General features: G+C 40.4%; 1 protein-coding gene across 2 annotated transcripts in view; it reads left to right on the top strand.

Annotated features, from left to right (window-relative positions):
• Positions 1 to 19,578, top strand: part of DPYD (dihydropyrimidine dehydrogenase) — a 725,075-nt gene that overhangs the window by 703,852 nt on the left and 1,645 nt on the right. For both annotated transcript variants that reach the window (XM_075002998.1, XM_075002997.1), the window contains exon 22: positions 12,649 to 12,789. In XM_075002998.1, coding sequence (XP_074859099.1) covers positions 12,649 to 12,789 — 141 coding nt within the window. The remainder of the gene's footprint in view (positions 1 to 12,648; positions 12,790 to 19,578) is intronic.

Genomic DNA, 19,578 nt, shown 5'->3' with positions numbered 1-19,578 from the left:
TGTGTGTGTGTGTGTGTGTGTGTGTGTGTGTGTGTGTGTGTGTGTGTGTGTGTGTGTGTGTGTGTGTGATAGTGCAATCAGTTGTTATTCTAAGGGGCTGACCTTTCCTTTATATGTATGAAAAGTTCCAAAGAATAAAGAGATTTTTTTTAAAAAAAAAGTTTGAACATGTTCAAAGACTGTTTGGCCTTCAGAGGTTTTATTCTGTTTGTAGGGAAAGTACTGATACAATGAAAGGAAAAAAAAAAAAAAGAAAAGCTGCATTTTCAGTGAGACAGCTTCTACTACAAATAAACCTAAAACTCACCAGAAGTAAATAAACCAAATGGGGTAAACAAACGTTCAGTAGATGAGAAAGAAGTCAAAGGACAGACCTAAAAAAAGACAAGTAACAAATAAAGAGGAAAAACATTTTCCTATATGATCCAATATATGAGGAAGAAATAGACAAACTCAATAATTAGCAATAAAAAAGAGAAGATAACTGTAATACCAGGAAGTAGGTTGAAAGATTTACTGCCAAAATGACCTAAATTATACTTCTTGTTCAAGTGAAGCTCCCACCGAAGCCAAGATTTAGACTCTGTTCTCCTTTAAAAGTATAATACCAGCCAGACCTAACAATATAAAGTTTTTCTAAGTGCTCACATATGTGTTTTATGATTTTCATAGTGTACCTTCTTGTGATGTGCTACATCTGGTTCTCGTGAGGTCCCATAAGTCCACCTTGGCATCCCCAGGTCAGATCCCTGTAGGCTCTTCATGGGTGTAGAAGTAAAAAGGGAAAAGTTAAAGTGTGGTGAGCACATTTGTAAGGCTCAGTAATTTATCAGGCTCAGCATCTGACCAAAAATTAAAATCAAGCAGTATCTGGAGATTAGTAGGGAGGAGACTAATCACAGGAGACCAGAAAATGAATGCCAGAAAAAGGAAAAGTTCTGTTTTTAAAGACTTTGGATAAATTATTGCATTCCTGTGGAAAGATCATCAACCAAAGAAATCCGGTTAGTGCATTTTTCATACCTAGGTCTAAATCCAGGCTGTTAAAATCCAAGAAAACAGAGCACATGTATCACCAAAGATGGTTCACCACAACCTTGCCAGTGACCATCCCCCAAAAGAGAATGTTTCAAATAAAGCCAAAACTAATGAAAATATTACAAATAAAGAGGGTATGTTGAAAAGTCACCTACCTACCTCAAGCTTCTGATAGTTAGGAAGGCTTTAAGAGTTCTCAGCAATAATAGGTGCAATCTTTGGCCATAGAATTTGAACAGAAGGTTTTCCAAGTACATTCAGAACATCCATTATTGAGACTGAATGAAACTCAACCAAAATAAGAAGTCCTTTGCTCTCTCATGCTCCAACACTGTCCTCAGAGCCTGAAAGACTTCCACAAACCTGACTAATCTTATCTACAGACTCTCTGAAAACTATTTACACTTAGGGCTTGTCCACACTTATCCACTGGGTCAGTTATCCAGAGGTCAATCTTCCAGGGTTCAGTTTAGTGGATCTAATATGTGATCAGTAAACTGAAAGCTGAAGAACACCCAGTTGACCTCAATGCTCCTTGCCAAGTCATGAGTTTTTCCTGGTGACCTTACACTGTTATTCTTGTAGCTAGAATTATGTATTGTAGGTCGACTTTCTCTTCTAGTGTAGACCAGGCCTTAGAATCACTAAACTCTGGATCCACCAGGTGTTTGGCTGATATAGATTAATAAGCGAAGCTTTGTTACTTTCAGGATTGAATAGTGTAATGCACTTGACTTAGGGCTACCTTTAAGGACCACTTGGACCCTTCACCTGGTGTAGAGTGCAGATGTCCAACTTCCAAGTGGGTTAGGTCAATGGGAGTGTGTAAGTTTTATGCTGTTCCTTGACTTCACATCTAGAGAAATTCAAGGAGATTAAGATTATCCAGGAAGCTATAAATTATATGGGAGCTGGTCATCCTTGAGGCAGCCTTGCCTGTTGTTTTTATTTCATCCAGCTGCAAATCTTTTGCTCTGTCCCCAGGTTATAACTTGGGGTGGGGAGCAATAGGGCATAGTTTGTGGCAGCTGCATAGATCTAGGTCTCACTTATCTTTCTAGTTTGTCATTGTCCAGATTTGGTGATTTGTTAATATCACCACTTGGCTAAATTCAGCCAGTAGCCCGAAATCTCCCTTCTTTAGACTAAAAAACCCTTCTGTGTTTGTTCAAGAGCTATTGTAGAGGTATCACCCTCCCTTTTATTCTCTCAGACATTTCAAAGTCTACAGTTTATCCCTTTAATTTAGTCTCTTTTGGTTTGCTCACCTTGTTACAGTCACAGGCTTAATCTCAGAATTCCCTTTGTGCAAATCTACCTGTATTTGTCTTTCCAGTGTTGCATTTATATGCAGATGTCATAGCTACTCCCCAGCCTATCCATTCCCTTTATTACTTTATTCCCTCCCCCATTAAATTTCTTTAGTTTTTCTCGTAACTTAATTCTTTTTGTTTCCTTGAGGGCCTGTGTTATCTAGTTCACTGCTTAATATTATTTCCTCTCCAACTACCCATCTGTTCATTAGCTTGTTCCTTCTTTCTGCTACCAGCCTCTCTGTATAGGTTATCCCATCCACTAATTTAAATTATCTGACACAGCTTTATTCTCTCAAATAGCGTAGACAGTTGTGCTCCAGCTGTCGTAAAACGAAACTTACTGCCCACAAATCTACATCATTCTTGTCTAAACTATTTTTAACCACACAACCAAGTTCTGCATCTGCCAGCTCTACCTCATTGGCTACGTCTACACTAGCCCAAATCTTCAAAATGGACATTCAAATGGCCATTTCAAAGATTGCTAATGAGGTGCTGAAATACATATTCAGCGCCTCATTAGCATGCCGCCAGCCGCAGCACTTCGAAATTGCTGCGGCTTGCTGCCGTGCAGCTCATCCAAATGGAGATCCTTTTTGAAAGGACCCCGTGAAACATCAGATAGGAATAAGGGGATTTCGAAGTTGGCGGGGTCCTTTCGAAAAGGAGCCCTGTCAGGATGAGACACGCAGCAGCAAGCCATGGCAATTTTGAAGTGCCAGAGCCAGTGGTATGCTAATGAGGTGCTGAATATGTATTTCAGCACCTCATTAGTAATCTTCAAAATGGCCATTTGCATGGCCATTTCAAAGATTTGAGCTAGTGTAGACATGACCATTGTGAGCCAAAACTATGAGTATCTCAGGAAAAACTATAGAGGATGTTACAATTTTTGCTTCATAGTGATTTCTAAGGCTATGTCTACATTTCACGGGAATCAATGCTGCAGCAACTGCTCCACGAGCCATCAATTTACCACAAGTGCTTAGATGCCTTAAATCGATCTCCAAGTGCACACCTGTCAATGCCAGTACTGCACCAAAATTAGAGGAGTAGCCAGCATCGATGGAGAGCAGCCCCCACCAACCTTACCACATGCAAGATGCCACAGTGATTATGCTGACTTCAACTGCACAGTTTTCATAGCTGAAGTAGATTGATGGCACTGTGTAATGTAGGCAAGGCATTATTCTTTAAACATGGTTTACAGGACTTTGAGTCTATATCTCCCCATATTTGCTCCAACAAAAATCAAAGCAGGGAATTATCTACATCTCCTGTCCTGCTATAACACATAAAAGAAGGATCTCAGTTCATTTCACAATCTAAGGAAATTTGAATTAAATCAATATGTGGATAGGGAGCCCTCGATCCTCACCTGAAGTGCTACAGGCAGCTATTGTTGTTAATGTGCTCAAGGAATTCTAATAGATTCAAGAAGAACAATTTTCCTTTAGCAAGCCGTATTGGGCTTGTGCCATCACATCATTCTAAGTTGTTGGCTTTTTTGTTTATTGTAATTACAAACATATTGACAGAGCCAGCCGGGTACCCAGAAGCCACCTGCTACGAGACAGCCTCTCAAGGAAAACAAGAGAGCACCACTGACCATCACATACAGCCCTCACATAAGGCCTCTCCAATGCATCATAAGTGACCTACAGCCCATCCTGAACAATGATCTTTCACGCTCACAGACCTTGGGAGGCAGGCCTGTCCTTGCCTACACACAGCCTGCCGACCTTAAACAAATCCTCACCAGCCACTACAAATCACAAACCAGTGGCTCTAGGCCTGGAACCAGCTCCTGCAGTGGTCCTTGCTGCCAACTCTACTCACATATCTACACCAGTGATATCTTCACAGGACCTAACATCAACCATACCATCAGGGGCTCCTTTACCTGTACATCTACTAATATAATACATGCCATCATGTGCCAGCAATGCCTCACTGCAATTTACATTGGCCAAACTGGACAGTCTCTACGTAAAAGAATAAATGGATGAAAATCAGACATCAGGAACGGTAATGTACAGAAGCCTGCGGGGGAACACTTCAATCTCCCTGGACACTCAGTAGCAGATTTAAGAGTGGCAGTCCTGAAACAGAGAAATTTCAAAAATCAGATGGAGAGAGAAATCTCTGAGCTGCAATTTATTTGCAAATTTGACTCCATTACCCAAGGATTAAACAGAGACTGGGAGTGGCTCACAGCGTACAAAAGCAGCTTCTCTGCCCTGGGTGTTAATATCTCGCCATTAGACTCTGACAATGGCTCACATCCCCCTGTCTGATCTTACTTGTGTTTTCCTCTTTTGATACGTACTGTTGATAATGGGCCATTTCCACCTTGCTGAATAGACCTTGTCAGCTCTGGCCCTCCCTTTTACTGGGACCCCATTCTTTAAATACCCTTCTGAAACTGCACCCCCCTTTAGCCAGACAAAGTCTCCCCCTTACAAGCCAGCTTGCTCGCTGCCCCCCCCCCGCCCCCACTGAGGAGCACACAGGGCACGGAAACGGCTGCTGACAGCCCAGTCTTTGATGCCCTCATTGAGGCCCAGATGTGCTAGCTTATCGTGACCCTGAGAAACAGAAAGTACAGATAGAGGGCTAGCAGGCCAAACTGTCAACAAGAGGGGGGGGACCTCAGGAAATCACCCCAGCTGGCATTGATGAATTTGATGCACACACACATACCATCCCAGAAGAGGAAGTCCCTGCCCACACAAAAAGAATGTCCTGTACTCCTAAATTGCTTATCTCCTGTCTTACAAGTGCAAATTAAGTAAGAAATGCCCTTGTAACAAACTGGCGTCACAAAAGACAGACCAGTATGATCTGGCACCTTAGATAAGACAGAGAATACGTAACCCAAAAAGGGGGATAAAAGGTGGGTCCAGCAGAACTCTAACTCTGAGTGCATTCCACCAACTACCTGCTGGTCGGGTCAGGTGATTGCCTCCCGAGGTCCGCAACTGGGGACGCCCAACCTCGTATTTGTCTTTCCGCGGAATTGAGTGACCGATCCGGCTTGGCTACGCTGGTATCGAGAGACGCAGAGAGGGTAAGATATACCCATGCTAGGTCTCCTTTCTTTTTGTGCACAGCTAAAGAATTAGAGCTCTGTAACTAGATGTCGTTGTATCAAGATATCATTGTGTTAGATGGTAACAGATATCTTTGTATTGGATTGTAACATAACTTGTTAACACCTGTACTTTGCTAGCATATAAGAAGTAGACAATAGCCTTTTGTAACCACACGCTTATAACTGTAGTTTAATAAACTTGTAACCAGTTAAGATCTAAGCCTGACTACTATTACCCTTTTGTCACTACAACACAGCCGGCACAACAAAAAGAACTTTAACTGTTTGGTTACCACAGCCTGGCCGTAGGTGAGAGTGCTAGGAGCTCCCTGCTCTAACAGTAAAAACTGGGTTGTTTAGGACCCAGGGGAATACCTCACAGTACATTACCCGGCCACCCCCCCCCCCCACTCATGCATCTGATGAAGTGGGTCTTTACCCACGAAAGCTTATGCTCCAACATATCTGTTAGTCTATAAGTGCCACAAGACTTCTTCTTGTTCTCGAAGCTACAGACTAAAACAGCTACCTCTCTGATACTTTTCATAAGACTGTATATTTATGCTAGCAGCTCATCTACTTCTCCAGCTCACCTTTGAACACTCTTGGGGGTAGCTGTGAGGTCTTGGTGTCCAGTTCCTCTTTCATTTATCAGGTTGTTACAGCTGCTTTTTTGCTCTGTGTCTGACAGAAATTCAGTTTCATTATCAGAAGATATAGGTATCTTCTGAGCATCTTCTGTGGTGTCTTCTGTCAGGAAGACTAATGCAAATCATTTACATTCCCAGCAATGTCCTTATTCTCTTTAATTCCTCACTTCACTCCCTACTAGCAAGACACTTCTGGATTCACTGATTCTTTTGACAGTCTATGGATGTGTAGGTTTTAAAGCACTATGATCAGGAGAACAATACAAATGCGTATACAGAAATAACTTCAGGATAAATATTGCTATATAAATGGAAGAATGTGTTATAAATATATTTATTACTTTACGTTGAATCATTTTCTGCAATGTTGATTATTACCATCATGCTCTCACAGATCTGAGAACTCAGTTTAGCCATTTCATAGAGTAGGCTTTATTTTTCTCTTATACAAATTTAGCACCTACCAATCTTCCACATTACATACTCTAGATGCTTTGTCCCCCCAACCCCGGCATTCCCTGTAGCTGTTGACTTGTGGTTGCTCAAAGTTTCTTGCTGATGACGCTTTCATTCTCCTGTGCTAAAATAGTTCTTTAGATCTTAAAATGAACACTAATACCACTAACATATGTGCTCCCTTTGGATTTTATCTAAGAGATACAATACTAGTTTTGTGCACTGTTCTGTGATAAAAGGATTCCTTTTAATTTATGTCCTTCATCTCTTGGGCACATTGTGTTTTATAATGTAATCTGTGTGAAACAAGCTACAAAGAGAGACAGGCAGTCAACAAACCCAAAAGTAAACTAACCATGATCTGTGAAATTTATTTTAAAATACAGTTTTGCTAACATGGCTAATGAAAAGCTAATCACCTTATAATATTTTGAAAGTTACCATTTAAAATTCAGTTATAGTAATAAAAGTGACCGTGTAAAATCAGCATCATCTTATTCAACAGAACTTCTTCTTGTGCATGAATTCAAAATCTTATTTATTTATTTTCATGACAAAATGAGTGTTAACTTTTTTTACTCGTGTTAGCACCAGTAAGTCAGTATAGTTAATGGATTCTACCCTGATTCACTTCTAAGCAACGGAATTGCTAATTAATTGCAGTTGCTGGACCCAATTCTGCTCTGTTACACCTTTGTAGCCCTGTAGATGTGACCAGAGCAGCATAGGTGAAACTAAAGGAACAACTTAAAACTAGTGGGATTGCATTGATATAATTAAGGGCGGAATTTAGCTCACAGAATTTTATTGCCGATAGTAATGTACAAGCCAGAAAGAACACAGCTTGACTTTCAGAACCTGCCCGGTGTTTTCAGGGCTGGTAATTAGCAAAAACATCATCATACTGTAAACTGTGAACATTTAATCTAGAGGCCATTGAGAGACAATAAACATGGAACCCCTTGATGCCATTTTTGAGTCTTTTTTTTTTTAGTGCAACTGCACTTTAAACAAAATATCAGCTATTTTTGCTATAGTATTTTTTTCTGAACGTTTATGTTTTGATTCAAGAAAGAAGCTCTGAGATTTCTTGAGACATTGCACCTGTAAAACATGATGTAAATATATATGTAAATGTATTGTTTCTTTATTTGTATAAATATCCATGGCACTTCACAGCTATATGAAAACAAAGATCTTGCTCTAAAAATGGCACTGAACTAGAGAACTGTCTAAAAATAATTTTCGCAATATTTTGGAGGCATAACAATGATTCTTCACAGTTTGCAATATGTATATGTTTGACACAGCCTGTTCTGATAAACATCTCTTCCATAGTTGGGAGGGTAAATTCCCGTGCAGGTGTATTCATGCATGTGGTAAAAAGCAACATGGGAGTTAGCAAAAAGTTCAAAAACTTAGCACAGCAAACAAAATTTTTAATTGTCATCTCTGGGGAACATTCCTTAAGCTACATTTATTCAATATGTTTATGGGAATGTCTAGTGTTCCTAACACTCTCCAGTCATAAAGTTTAAGGCCAGGAGGGACCATCATGACAATTTAATCTGACCTGCTGTATAATACCGCCCATGAAATTACACAAAGTAGTTCTTGCATCAAATCCATAAATAATTCTTGAACTAGAGCACAGCTTTCAGAAAGGCATCCAGTCTTGATTTAAATCCTTCCTGTGTTAGAAGAATATTTCAAATTCTTAGGTAGATTGGCCCAGGTTAATTTTGTGCCCTATATCTAGTCCGTGGAACTTGCTATGCCTTTGTCTGCTAGAGCCTTCTACTATCAGAAATATCCTTATGTAGATATGTATAGACCATGAGCAGTTAATGGAAAGCCAGTCAATTACACTGCTGGATTCCAAAACTGAATTCAATAGCAAACTGGAAAATTCACATACTCTTTTTTTCTGTGTAAAATATGAAAATACCTATGAAAATTAATTTCTATTCAATTATATATGTATGCTGCCTTTAAGTACTAATGAATCATATTTTTATGCTGAAAGAGCATGAAGACCCTGTAGGTGCCGTCAAACAGGAACTGAAGGTCTCAGATGTTGGCAAAGGACAGCTAAAGCCCTTCGCACAGGTGTTGAGGTGTTACAGAAAAGGCAGTTGAGTAATTTGGCACTGGAAAAGAGATGCATCTGCACTTTCCTTTTTCTTCTGTGTGCAGATATGGTGGTTAACTTAGCAACCAATGGCAACAACTTCCCTCCCCTGTTCCTCTACACAGATTCTGCTGTAATAGTAGTCATCAATCCTCAGTATGTGTGCCAAGAGTGGCACTCAAGCCAATTTTCACTGGCATATGAGATGGAAACTCAGCCCTTCCTTCCCCCCCCAACATGCAGCTGGGAGCTTGCTCAAAGCCATGCTGCCTGTGGGTTAACAAAAGTCCAGCTAATGCTACCAACCACCACCTAAATGGTAATGCTTTACATCTTAATTTATTTATTAAAGCGCTTGTCAGTAGAACAATTGATGACTTTAAAAAGTATCACTTGCACACTGACTGTACATGGAGGTCAATAGGTCAAATTCAGCACTCCACCACGGAAAGGTTGCTGACCCCATTTATACCTCTCAAACTCTGTGCACGTTAAAAAGCAGTTTTACTACCAAGTTTTACTACCAAATTTACAACTAAATTTAAAATAAAGTAAAAGCTACCAAAAAATACAAAACAGTTAAAATACAGACTCCTATACTGAGGGGAGAGGTAAGTTCCGGAAGATCATGCAACGTAAGTTTATGTGTAATTCACAGTTTGAAGTTTTCTTTTGCTGTCATAACAGCAAAGGTTTACCTTGCTCTAGCTACGTCTACACGTGAATGCTACATCGAAATAGCTTATTTCGATGTAGCGACATCAAAATAAGCTATTTCGATGAATAACGTCTACACGTCCTCCAGGGCTGGTGCCGTCGATGGGGCAGCACAACATCGAAGTAGGCGCTGCAGGGGAGCGTCTACACACCAAAGCGGTAAGGGTGCCAGGAACAGCTGCAGACAGGGTCACAGGGCGGACTCAACAGCAAGCCGCTCCCTTAAAGGGCCCCTCCCAGACACACTTGCACTAAACAGCACAAGATCCACAGAGCCGACAACTGGTTGCAGACCCTGTGCATGCAGCACGGATCCCCAGCTGCAGCAGCAGCAGCCAGAAGCCCTGGGCTAAGGGCTGCTGCCCACGGTGACCATAGAGCCCCGCAGGGGCTGGAGAGAGAGTGTCTCTCAACCCCTCAGCTGATGGCCGCCTTGGCAGACCCCGCTATTTCGATGTTGTGGGACGCGGATTGGCTACACATGCCCTACTTCGACGTTCAACGTCGAAGTAGGGCGCTATTCCCATCTCCTCATGAGGATAGCGACTTCAATGTCTCGCCACCTTACGTCGATGTCAACTTCGAAATAGTGCTCGCCACGTGTAGACGTGGCGGGCGCTATTTCGAAGTTGGCGCGGCTACTTCGAAGTAGCCGGCACGTGTAGACGCGGCTTCTGAGAGATAGCATCAGGATGATCTGGGACTACTTGGAATGTCTGAAAATAAGAACATTTCAAATAATAATAAACCTTGTGAGTTTCTGAATTCCAGTCCTGCAATAATTTTCTGGCCTCTAGAATTTTATAAAATAAGGCTTGACTATGGTTAATTTAATAAGTAATACAAATGTAAATAAAAGGAGCTTAGTAATACGCATTTACATATTTCACAGTGGACACCATTTTGAGAGATTACAACCTGATGGAATTGGAAATTGGTTATTCAAAATGTGGTGCAAAGTACATTGATCAAATAAGCTTTTTGTATGTTCCATCAAAGAATACAAGAACAAATATCAGGTATTTTGAGCCTGCAGGCGATGCCTAAACTGAAACTTTCATTTCTAGAGAAAGGATGTCTGCTTCTGTTCTGGAACATGACCTGGGGCTTAGTGGAGGGTGCTAGTTGGTTTGGATCAAATCCATGGTGATAGTCATAATTATTACCTCATGTATCATCAAAAATTCCTAGAAATTCAGTGCCGCAGCTCCTATAACATGCACAGAGATCTAGCTAGTATTTTGAGTTATGCATGTTTTTCGAAGCATAAAGGTAAAATTTACCTATGTGTCAAACAACTTCATTTATTTCATCCAAATTTATATTAGTTATGTAGAATCTTTACAATTATTGTAACAAATCTTGCAACCTCTGGTCCTTTGTTGAAGGTTAGTTTCGATGTTGCCTCATCCAATGGGGAAAATTGAAAGTTTGTTGATTTCTTGAGTTGGTTGAATTCAGTTATATTTTTTGCCAAGATGATTATTGTGAGCTTAGTATCACAGAACCATTCTTTTACTGCCAATTCCGGTATACACATTAAAATCTACAGCATTAAAAATTTAGCATATGCCAGCAAGTTAGCACACAGCGGTATCTGAGATACCAGTTTTCCCTGTGCTTGGAATATAGAGTAACTATGGCAGCTTTTTAATGCCACCACTGTTGAATATTACTTTTAATACATATCTAAGTATACATTCTTATTTTTCTGCAGACAGGATCTGAGAAAGGGAATACTTTCCATTTGCCTTGGGGACTGTTGATAATGTACATGGATTCAGGGCAAGAGAACAAATGATCTCATTTTCTTATAAAGGGTGAAATGTGGTCACCCTTGGCAATGAGCTTTGTGCTAGAATGTTTCCACCAGGAATATTATGGAACAACATATACAGCAGCTCCTTGGATGCTACTGCAGCCGGTCAGCTCCCTGCAGCTGCTACAGTTCCCACAGGAGAAGGTTTTTGGCAATGGAATATTGTAGCAATCATGCCCCAAATCATAGATAAGGAGTCTCCCTTCCCCTTACTGCATGGGTTACCTGTACGGTTACTGCAAAGAAGAGGCACAGAAGTAGCAAGCCTGAGTTCATCTAACCAGTGTGTTCTACTATGGTTTATAAACAATGACAACTGTTTTTCTCTGTTCCTGAAGTGACTTGCATGCTTCTTGTGTCAAGCAACATTCCTCTTATTCTTATGAACAAACAAACAAACAAAAAGAGCAATGGCGTGGGAACGTTGTGAACCACATGAGAAATACCAAAGACAATCACTGTAACATGCTATTCGAATGTTTTCTGTGGAGGATAGCTGTGGACAGTTAAATTAATCCCTTAGCAACCAGAGTTCTATTCCCCTCTCAGCTATCAGCTCACTCTTGTAATCTTGAACGTGTCACTGAATCTCTACATGCATCTGTTAGTCCACATGTAAAATGGGAACATAATACTGATCCATCCTAAGAGATCTACAGCTGACAAGCACAAAATAGCTTACATTGCCTAGTTTTTGTTTTTTAAGAGACAGGAACTTGTTTGTATCTGATAAGTCACACTTAGCTTGTTTACAGAAATAATAACGGCATACATTTAATCTTACTCAGCAAGTATTTAGGGATTTGCAACTTCCATTAACAGGTAACCCACTTGACAAAAGTGTTGTTTCCTTGAATAAGGACTTGTACGATCAGGCTCTTGTACTGTTTGTTTGCAATAAAGAGCTGACTCTCAAGTCATTTGCTTGTCTTTCTAAGGATAGAAAAGCAATTGTTCTCTTTATCCCTTGTTGTTTAATGATGCCCCTTTCTTTTCCTGTTGTGCGTTCTTGTATCTGTGCTAATGAAAAGTGACCAAGGACAGCCAGATTGCATATGTCATACCACTTCTGTTTCCTGCTCCATTTTGTTCCCTGTAGTACTACTAAATGGTGGCTAAGGATAAGTTAGTCAAATAGAACATTTTAAACGAAATGATAAATGCATAATGGCTTTGTGGACAGTCAGACATTTGTAGATCTGCCTATATTTTAATTTTTTGTGTATTCAATACCCTTTATCTACATTTTATGGTTTAGGAAGTATGAAATGTGGCAAATCTTAACATTTATTTTAAAAACTGTAAACATTGCCATAGTGTCCTCAAGAAATTCCCATATTGAAATATTGAAGAACCTTCCTACATGGCTATAAAAAACAAAAACAACACGTGGGTATTTTCTAAATGATTCTGTTTTTTCTCTCCAGGATGTAATTGGAAAAGCACTGCAGTATATTGGAACATATGGCGAGCTTAACAACACAGAGCAAGTTTTGGCTGTGATTGACAAGGAAATGTGCATCAACTGTGGCAAATGCTACATGACCTGTAATGATTCTGGCTACCAGGTAAAAACACAGTTGTAATTGGCACAAAAGGCACTGAGCGTTATCTTTCTGTTCCTGAGAAAGAAAGACTCTACTTTCTGTTAACAATCATGTGGCAAAAACAGCTGTATAAAACATTGGCTTTTTAACACCAGCATGGTTCTACGGTGACCAAGTGACACTAACAGGCCGCAAAATTAAACCAAATAAAAGGAAGCATTTCCTCAGGCAAAGCACAGTCAACCTGTGGAACATTTTGTCAGAGGATGTTGTGGAGGCCAAAACTATATCAGGGTTCAGAAAAGAATTAGATATATTCATGGAAGATAAGTCCATGAATGGTTACTAGCCAGGATGGGCAAGGATGGTGTCCCTAGCATCTTTGTCAGAATCTGGGAATGAGTGGCAGAGCATGGATTGCTTGGTGGTTATCTGTTCTGGTCATTCCTTCTGGGGCACCTGGCACTGGCCACTGTTGAAAAACAGGCTAGTGGACTAGACTTTGGTCTGTTATGGCTGTTCTTCTATTCTTAACTATACAAAGAGGTCCTTGATAGGTGCATTTGTACAGGTTGTCCATGCACCAGTCATTGTGGACTTTGTTGGAGATTTGTGTCAAAAGAACTGAAATTCCATTTCACAGCTTCTCTTTGGAGCCCTTAGAACTTATATCTATGGCATCTATATCGGGAGCTTTTTTGTTTCACTTTGTTTTGGGGTTTAGGGGGAGCGGGGAGGGTTATGGGATGCAAATAAAGCAAGACACACAATTGACTGCACTAAATTCAATTCTTCAAAAGCCCTCAAGTAACTAAGGGGTAGGTGATGTGATCTGTCCCCCTCAAACCTATGGAGCAGTGGGAAGAAAGAAAATATTCCTACCTGCCAAGTACCTGTTCAAAAATGTAAGATTTCCTGAGCTTTGTCAAACTAACTTACATTGATTCAGCCCTGATTTGGGAAAGATTTTTATTTCTGTATGAATCAGCCCTCCGATATGATAAATTAACTTCCACAGGGATCAGGCTGATAGGCCCAGAAATCACTTCACCTGGCATATGTCATGATTTTGAGCTGCAAGAACTGTTCAAAACAAACTATTTATTCCTTCAGTTCTAACATGTACAGTAGCATATAGCTCTGTGAAAATCACTGTATTTCTGTGACTATTCCTCGTCCTACTATTCCACATCTGGGCTACGTCTACACGTGCACCCAACTTCGAAATAGCTTATTTCGATGTTGCGACATCGAAATAGGCTATTTCGATGAATAACGTCTACACGTCCTCCAGGGCTGGCAACGTCGATGTTCAACTTCGACGTTGCTCAGCCCAACATCGAAATAGGCACAGCGAGGGAACGTCTACACGCCAAAGTAGCACACATCGAAATAAGGGAGCCAGGCACAGCTGCAGACAGGGTCACGGGGCGGACTCAACAGCAAGTCGCTCCCTTAAAGGGCCCCTCCCAGACACACTTTCATTAAACAGTGCAAGATACACAGAGCCAACAACTAGTTGCAGACCCTGTATATGCAGCACGGACCCCCAGCTGCAGCAGCAGCAGCCAGAAGCCCTGGGCTAAGGGCTGCTGCCCACGGTGACCACAGAGCCCCGCAAGGGCTGGAGAGAGAGTATCTCTCAACCCCCCAGCTGATGGCCGCCATGGAGGACCCCGCTATTTCGATGTTGCGGGACGTGGATCGTCTACACGTCCCTACTTCGATGTTGAACGTCGAAGTAGGGCGTTATTCCCATCCCCTCATGGGGTTAGCGACTTCGACGTCTCGCCGCCTAACGTCGAAGTTAACTTCGAAATAGCGCCCGATGCGTGTAGACGCGACGGGCGCTATTTCGAAGTTGGTGCCGCTACTTCGAAGTAGCGTGCACGTGTAGACGCAGCCCTGGTGAGATGACAGTAGAGCCAGAATCAGACAACTAAGGTAGCCTGTTCTCTTTTCAAACTAAAATGGAATCCAATAAAATTTCTGTGATAATCAATATCCCTTGCAGCAATAATTTTCATGGCTTCTACCAACCCAGTACAGCAGTCTGTATTTTCACTAGGACACAATTTTATATTTTTCAGTATCTTTTGTTTTATTTTGAATTCAATTTGTTTGGTAGTAAAACTGATTTTTAATTAAATATAAAAAGCGAAATAAAGCTGTCTGCAAAAATCACTTATCACAACAATTAATCTGGGGCAAAAACCAAGCATTTTAAAAAACTGAGAAGAGAAAATCAATGTTTAATCTAAGCCCAGACTATGCTATGGCCTAATTTTTCTAGTGGTGATCCTGAATGTTCTTCCCAGCCTATCAGCCTGCAGATCCCTAATCCCTTAGCTGTCTTCACTCATTGGACCTTAAGTAACCAAACTCCCCATGTTTTCCCAGTAATCCTCTGTGGAGTCAAGCCATAGAGAACAGAGTTCCTTGGTTCAGATTTCTATTCAGTCCACCAAACCCATGTCATAGTAATAGGAGAGACATTGTAAAGTCATGACAGCTAAGCTTTTGCCTACTACCACAAGCTACTTTATTAGCAAAAATTGTCCCAATAAGAATCTGTTTTAAAGATGCAAATGCAAATGCAGTTTCGAAATTCAAATACAAAGAGGCATTTTTGTCATTTTGAATCAAAATTTATTTGGTAAATAAAGCAATTAAACCATTATAAATCTTTCAAGCACTTTGTGTAAGGACATTAGAGGTCCTCTGGGTCCTTACATGAACAGAAACGCATGGATATACAATGGACAGTGAGTCTGAGATTGCCGTACACACACAAAGGCTGGGCTTGTTTTCCTGTTACTTGGCTATCTCTGTCAACATGCCCATGAGCAGTTTGCAAGCTGCAGGGGTGTGAGTTTTTACTAAGTTGGGACAGGCAGGTCAGCTGACAAGTCTGGTGAAGGATCGCTGGCAATATGCAGGCTGTCCTAAGCACTTGCAGGCACCAAGCAGATAGTTTGTAAAGTTCATTTAGATAACAGAGGTTACCAGAAAATGAAGCACTCAGAAGAAACAACTGGGGAGAGAAAAGGAGGGACGGGGGATTAATGCACAGGAAGGAAAAAAAATCAAGCGGCACACACTCACCATGTCTAGATGGCCCATTAGCACAGCGCTGCTGCTGGCAGTGCTATGCTAATGACAGGTCACAAAATTGCAGATGGAGGACCGTTTGCAAACTCATGCGGCTAATTAGCATAACCAGGTGAGATTGTACTGTGGCCCTTACAATGGCAATACTACTGTGTTGGGGGATTTTAGTGTAGAACACTACCAAATTTATAACAGAGAAAGCTGTGCTAGTCTGTATACTATCAAAACAAAAAAGCAGTCCAGTACCACTTTAAAGACTAAGAAAATAATTTATTCGGTGAGTTTTCGTGGGACAGACCCACTTCTTCAGACCATAGCCAGACCAGAACAGACCCAATATTTAAGGCAAAGGTAACCAAAAACAGTAATCAAGGTAAAGATAGATAAATACCCCCAAGCAATTTTTGATTGGTTAAACTGGAAAAATTAACTTTAAACACCTGCCTGAACTACCAGTATCGTGGGCCAAACTAATATTAAATATATAAAATAAAGACCTTTCTACACAGCAGGTCAGAGTGTACCAGCTGTGGCTGAGGGACCACAGAATCACAGAACACTAGAACTCAAAGGGTCCTCAAGAGATCAAGTCCAGTTCCCTGCACTCACTGCAGGACCAATCACTGTCTAGCTCACCCCGTCAGATGTTTGAACTCAGGAGTACACATCCAAATTCACTGTGCTCACAAGAATTCAAGGTGAGCAGTGAACCATGCACAGGACTGATTTAAGATAGAGGCGATGGTTCAGATCAATGTTCCATGTAAGCTGTGTGCCTGGGCAGCCACCCAGCAGAGATTCAGGTGTCACCCAGCTGATTAGCAGAGCGCCCTCAGCTGGCAGGATGTATTTCTGTTGGTGGTGCACATCTACACATGCCTCAGTGCACATAACAAAATTCATTCCATGCATGCATGGAAAATATTAGAGGGAGCAGCGATTCAGAACCTCAGCTGACATGAACTGTTCCATTAGTGAAGCTACACTGGTTTATGTCAGCAGGAAATCTAGCCCTATATCTATTTCGGCTCCTTACTTTCATTGTTAAAGTGGTTGTTAAAACAAAACCACAGAGAACCTTTATTTCTCTCTCAAACCACACCAAAACTTAGAGTTTCAGACTGGTTCAGTTAGTGGATGATGAGATGTCAGTCTACTGCTACTATTATTCATGAGCCTCTTTACAAATGGAAAGCCAAAACAGACATTAAGAAGCCTCCAATCTCTTCTGTTCTTGAGTGTTGGAGCTTGGGAAGACCCAGAGAAGGCCATAGTTAAAGCAGTTAGTGCTGCTGCTGGAGCAGAGCTGCAGAACCTCTCCTAAAAACACTGTCTGTGATTTCAGAAGGAAATAAACACTCTCTTTCCTTCATAATCTGCCTGTAGGTGGTTTAGGAGAAGCTCACCAGGGCTATGTTTAGGCTGTGGTTGCTGTTTTGGGATACAAATGTATCCCAAAGTAACAACTCTGCAGCTTTTCCCCACTGCTATTTCAAGCACGGTATTCTGGTTCCACTACCCCTTGTCGTGAGAAGGCTAATGGAACTGTCAAAATAGGCCCTTACTTCAAACTTTGGTGCCGTTTGGTCAGCACCAAGTTCAAAATAAGGTATCTTAAAATAATTTGTGCAATTTGCATTGCTCAAATTGTGTAAATTTTTTTGAGAACAACTTCAGTCTAAATGTAGCCCAAGTTCCAAACATTACAAGTACCTGCACATGTTTCTCTTTACAAGGTACCAGTAATCCCAACAATATCAATATAGCTGTTCCCAGGTCATGAAGACAAGTGTTTGTGTAACTCTTATGCCCCATAATTATCCTTCAGTTAATATTGTTACAGTAGGGTAGGAAAAGGCCACATCAAGAGTCCACTTTATCACACATCAAAAATATTTACCATTCAAACATTACAAAGGAAGAATGAAGGCTGTAGGGGAATTCTTTAACATGGAAGTCCATGAATTTTCTGTATGAGCTCTCTATCTGTACAAAGCTTCCTACTTTGGAAATCTTTCTGTGTAGTTGTTTTGGTTTCCGTTTTTATAAAAATGACATTTTAACACATACAACCAATTTTAGGGAGGACCAGAAATGCCATGTGTGATGAAATATAATTAAAACCAGAATTTTCCAGAACACATTTTGATTTCAATGAAGCAATGTTTTCCAACAGAAGATCGTTCCATCTGAAAATTTCCAACTGGCTCTAACAAATACAGTAAACTCTTTCATATCCAGCAACCCCAGGACTGGGAGATTGCCAAATATTCTGGATAGAAGAGAAGTATACCTAGCAATGCATAACACTAAAGAAAAACAAACTATTAAGAAAGAAACGAAAATGTATGCAGAATACTTTATTTACCAACAGTAATATTGTAAACTTATAGTGTATTTGCAGTATTTATTTGTATTTACTTTGACTATACTGTACTTATGGAAAATGTAACTAAAATTTATTTATGGTTAAAATATAGGTTATCTGGGAGTTCCAGATAGTAGAATGCTGGTTATGAAAGAGATTACTGTATGTGACATTTCATTGTGCCACTGTTCAGTGTTGTGGCTGAGATATTATAATGCATTGGTGGTTGAAAATTCTCTCTGATAAATTCTGGGGAGGGAGTTCCTTTTTTCCTATAAACATTGATTGTTCTTTGCGCACTTTGCCTCAAACACACTACTCTGGTGTTCCCTGAAAGTAAATATTGTGAGGATTATGAAAGAAAGACCATTTTAGGACAGATTTATATAAGGAGAGGATGTGAGTCTGATTCAATGGCTCTGGCATAGGTGCCAATGTAGATTTGGAGATGTAAAAGTAAATGCACTTCTGTGCATTTTATTTTTTCTACCATAGTTTTTATACCACTTCTTTGCAGACAAACAAATTTAGTGCCTGACCCTCCAATTCTAAAACTTCCACTAATTTACATAGATATTTTGTTTCCTTTTACTCAAAGTTCATTCTTTAATTATTGGAGAGTGTGAAGTTAGTCTTTTGTTTTTTAAGCTGGGGTTTTACAGCTGATTTATTGAAGCTATAGTTATGACTTCATATTAAAAATATTTTTCACACTAAAGGCACAGTCCTTGGAAATGGCAGAGATTAAGAAATCCTGTCTGCCCAAATCCCATATATCCCTTCTAGCTTTTTAAGGCTTGCATGTGGCAAAGCATGTGCCATTCCTTGTCAGATTTTGTTAAATTAGATTGTATGCATCTTGTAGAGAATAAAACTCAAAAGAGGACATGATTGTATTTACAGTCTGATTCATGGAGAATCCATACAGGACTAGTCTGTATATCTCTTCTATCTCTTCTTTTCCAATACATCTGATGAATTGCTGCGTTATGAAAGATTTTCCTCCCATGAAGGAAAAATATTTTAATGGAAGTTGAATCTTAGTGGGCCATATTCATCCCTTGTGTAACTCAGTTTATGATTAACTTCTTTTTATTTGTGAAACTATAGACTAACACAGCTACCACTCTGAGTCAATTTATGATGCATGTCTTTCACCGGGGAGTAATTTGGCCCTACATTCCTAATTTTAAAATGTTTGTTTCCAGGCATTTAAACTGTTGCTATAGCTGCAGTGCAGCATCAAACACACTCATCTTGAAGTACACTACTGTAGTACAGAAAATGCAGATACTAAAATGGGACTTTTTGACCTTTTCCATAAGTGACAG

This window comes from Carettochelys insculpta, chromosome 9, assembly GCF_033958435.1.
Source record: "Carettochelys insculpta isolate YL-2023 chromosome 9, ASM3395843v1, whole genome shotgun sequence".
Lineage (NCBI taxonomy): Eukaryota > Metazoa > Chordata > Testudines > Carettochelyidae > Carettochelys > Carettochelys insculpta.
The sequence above is the reverse complement of the archived record's forward strand: the minus strand, read 5'-3'. Positions and strand labels throughout refer to the sequence as shown.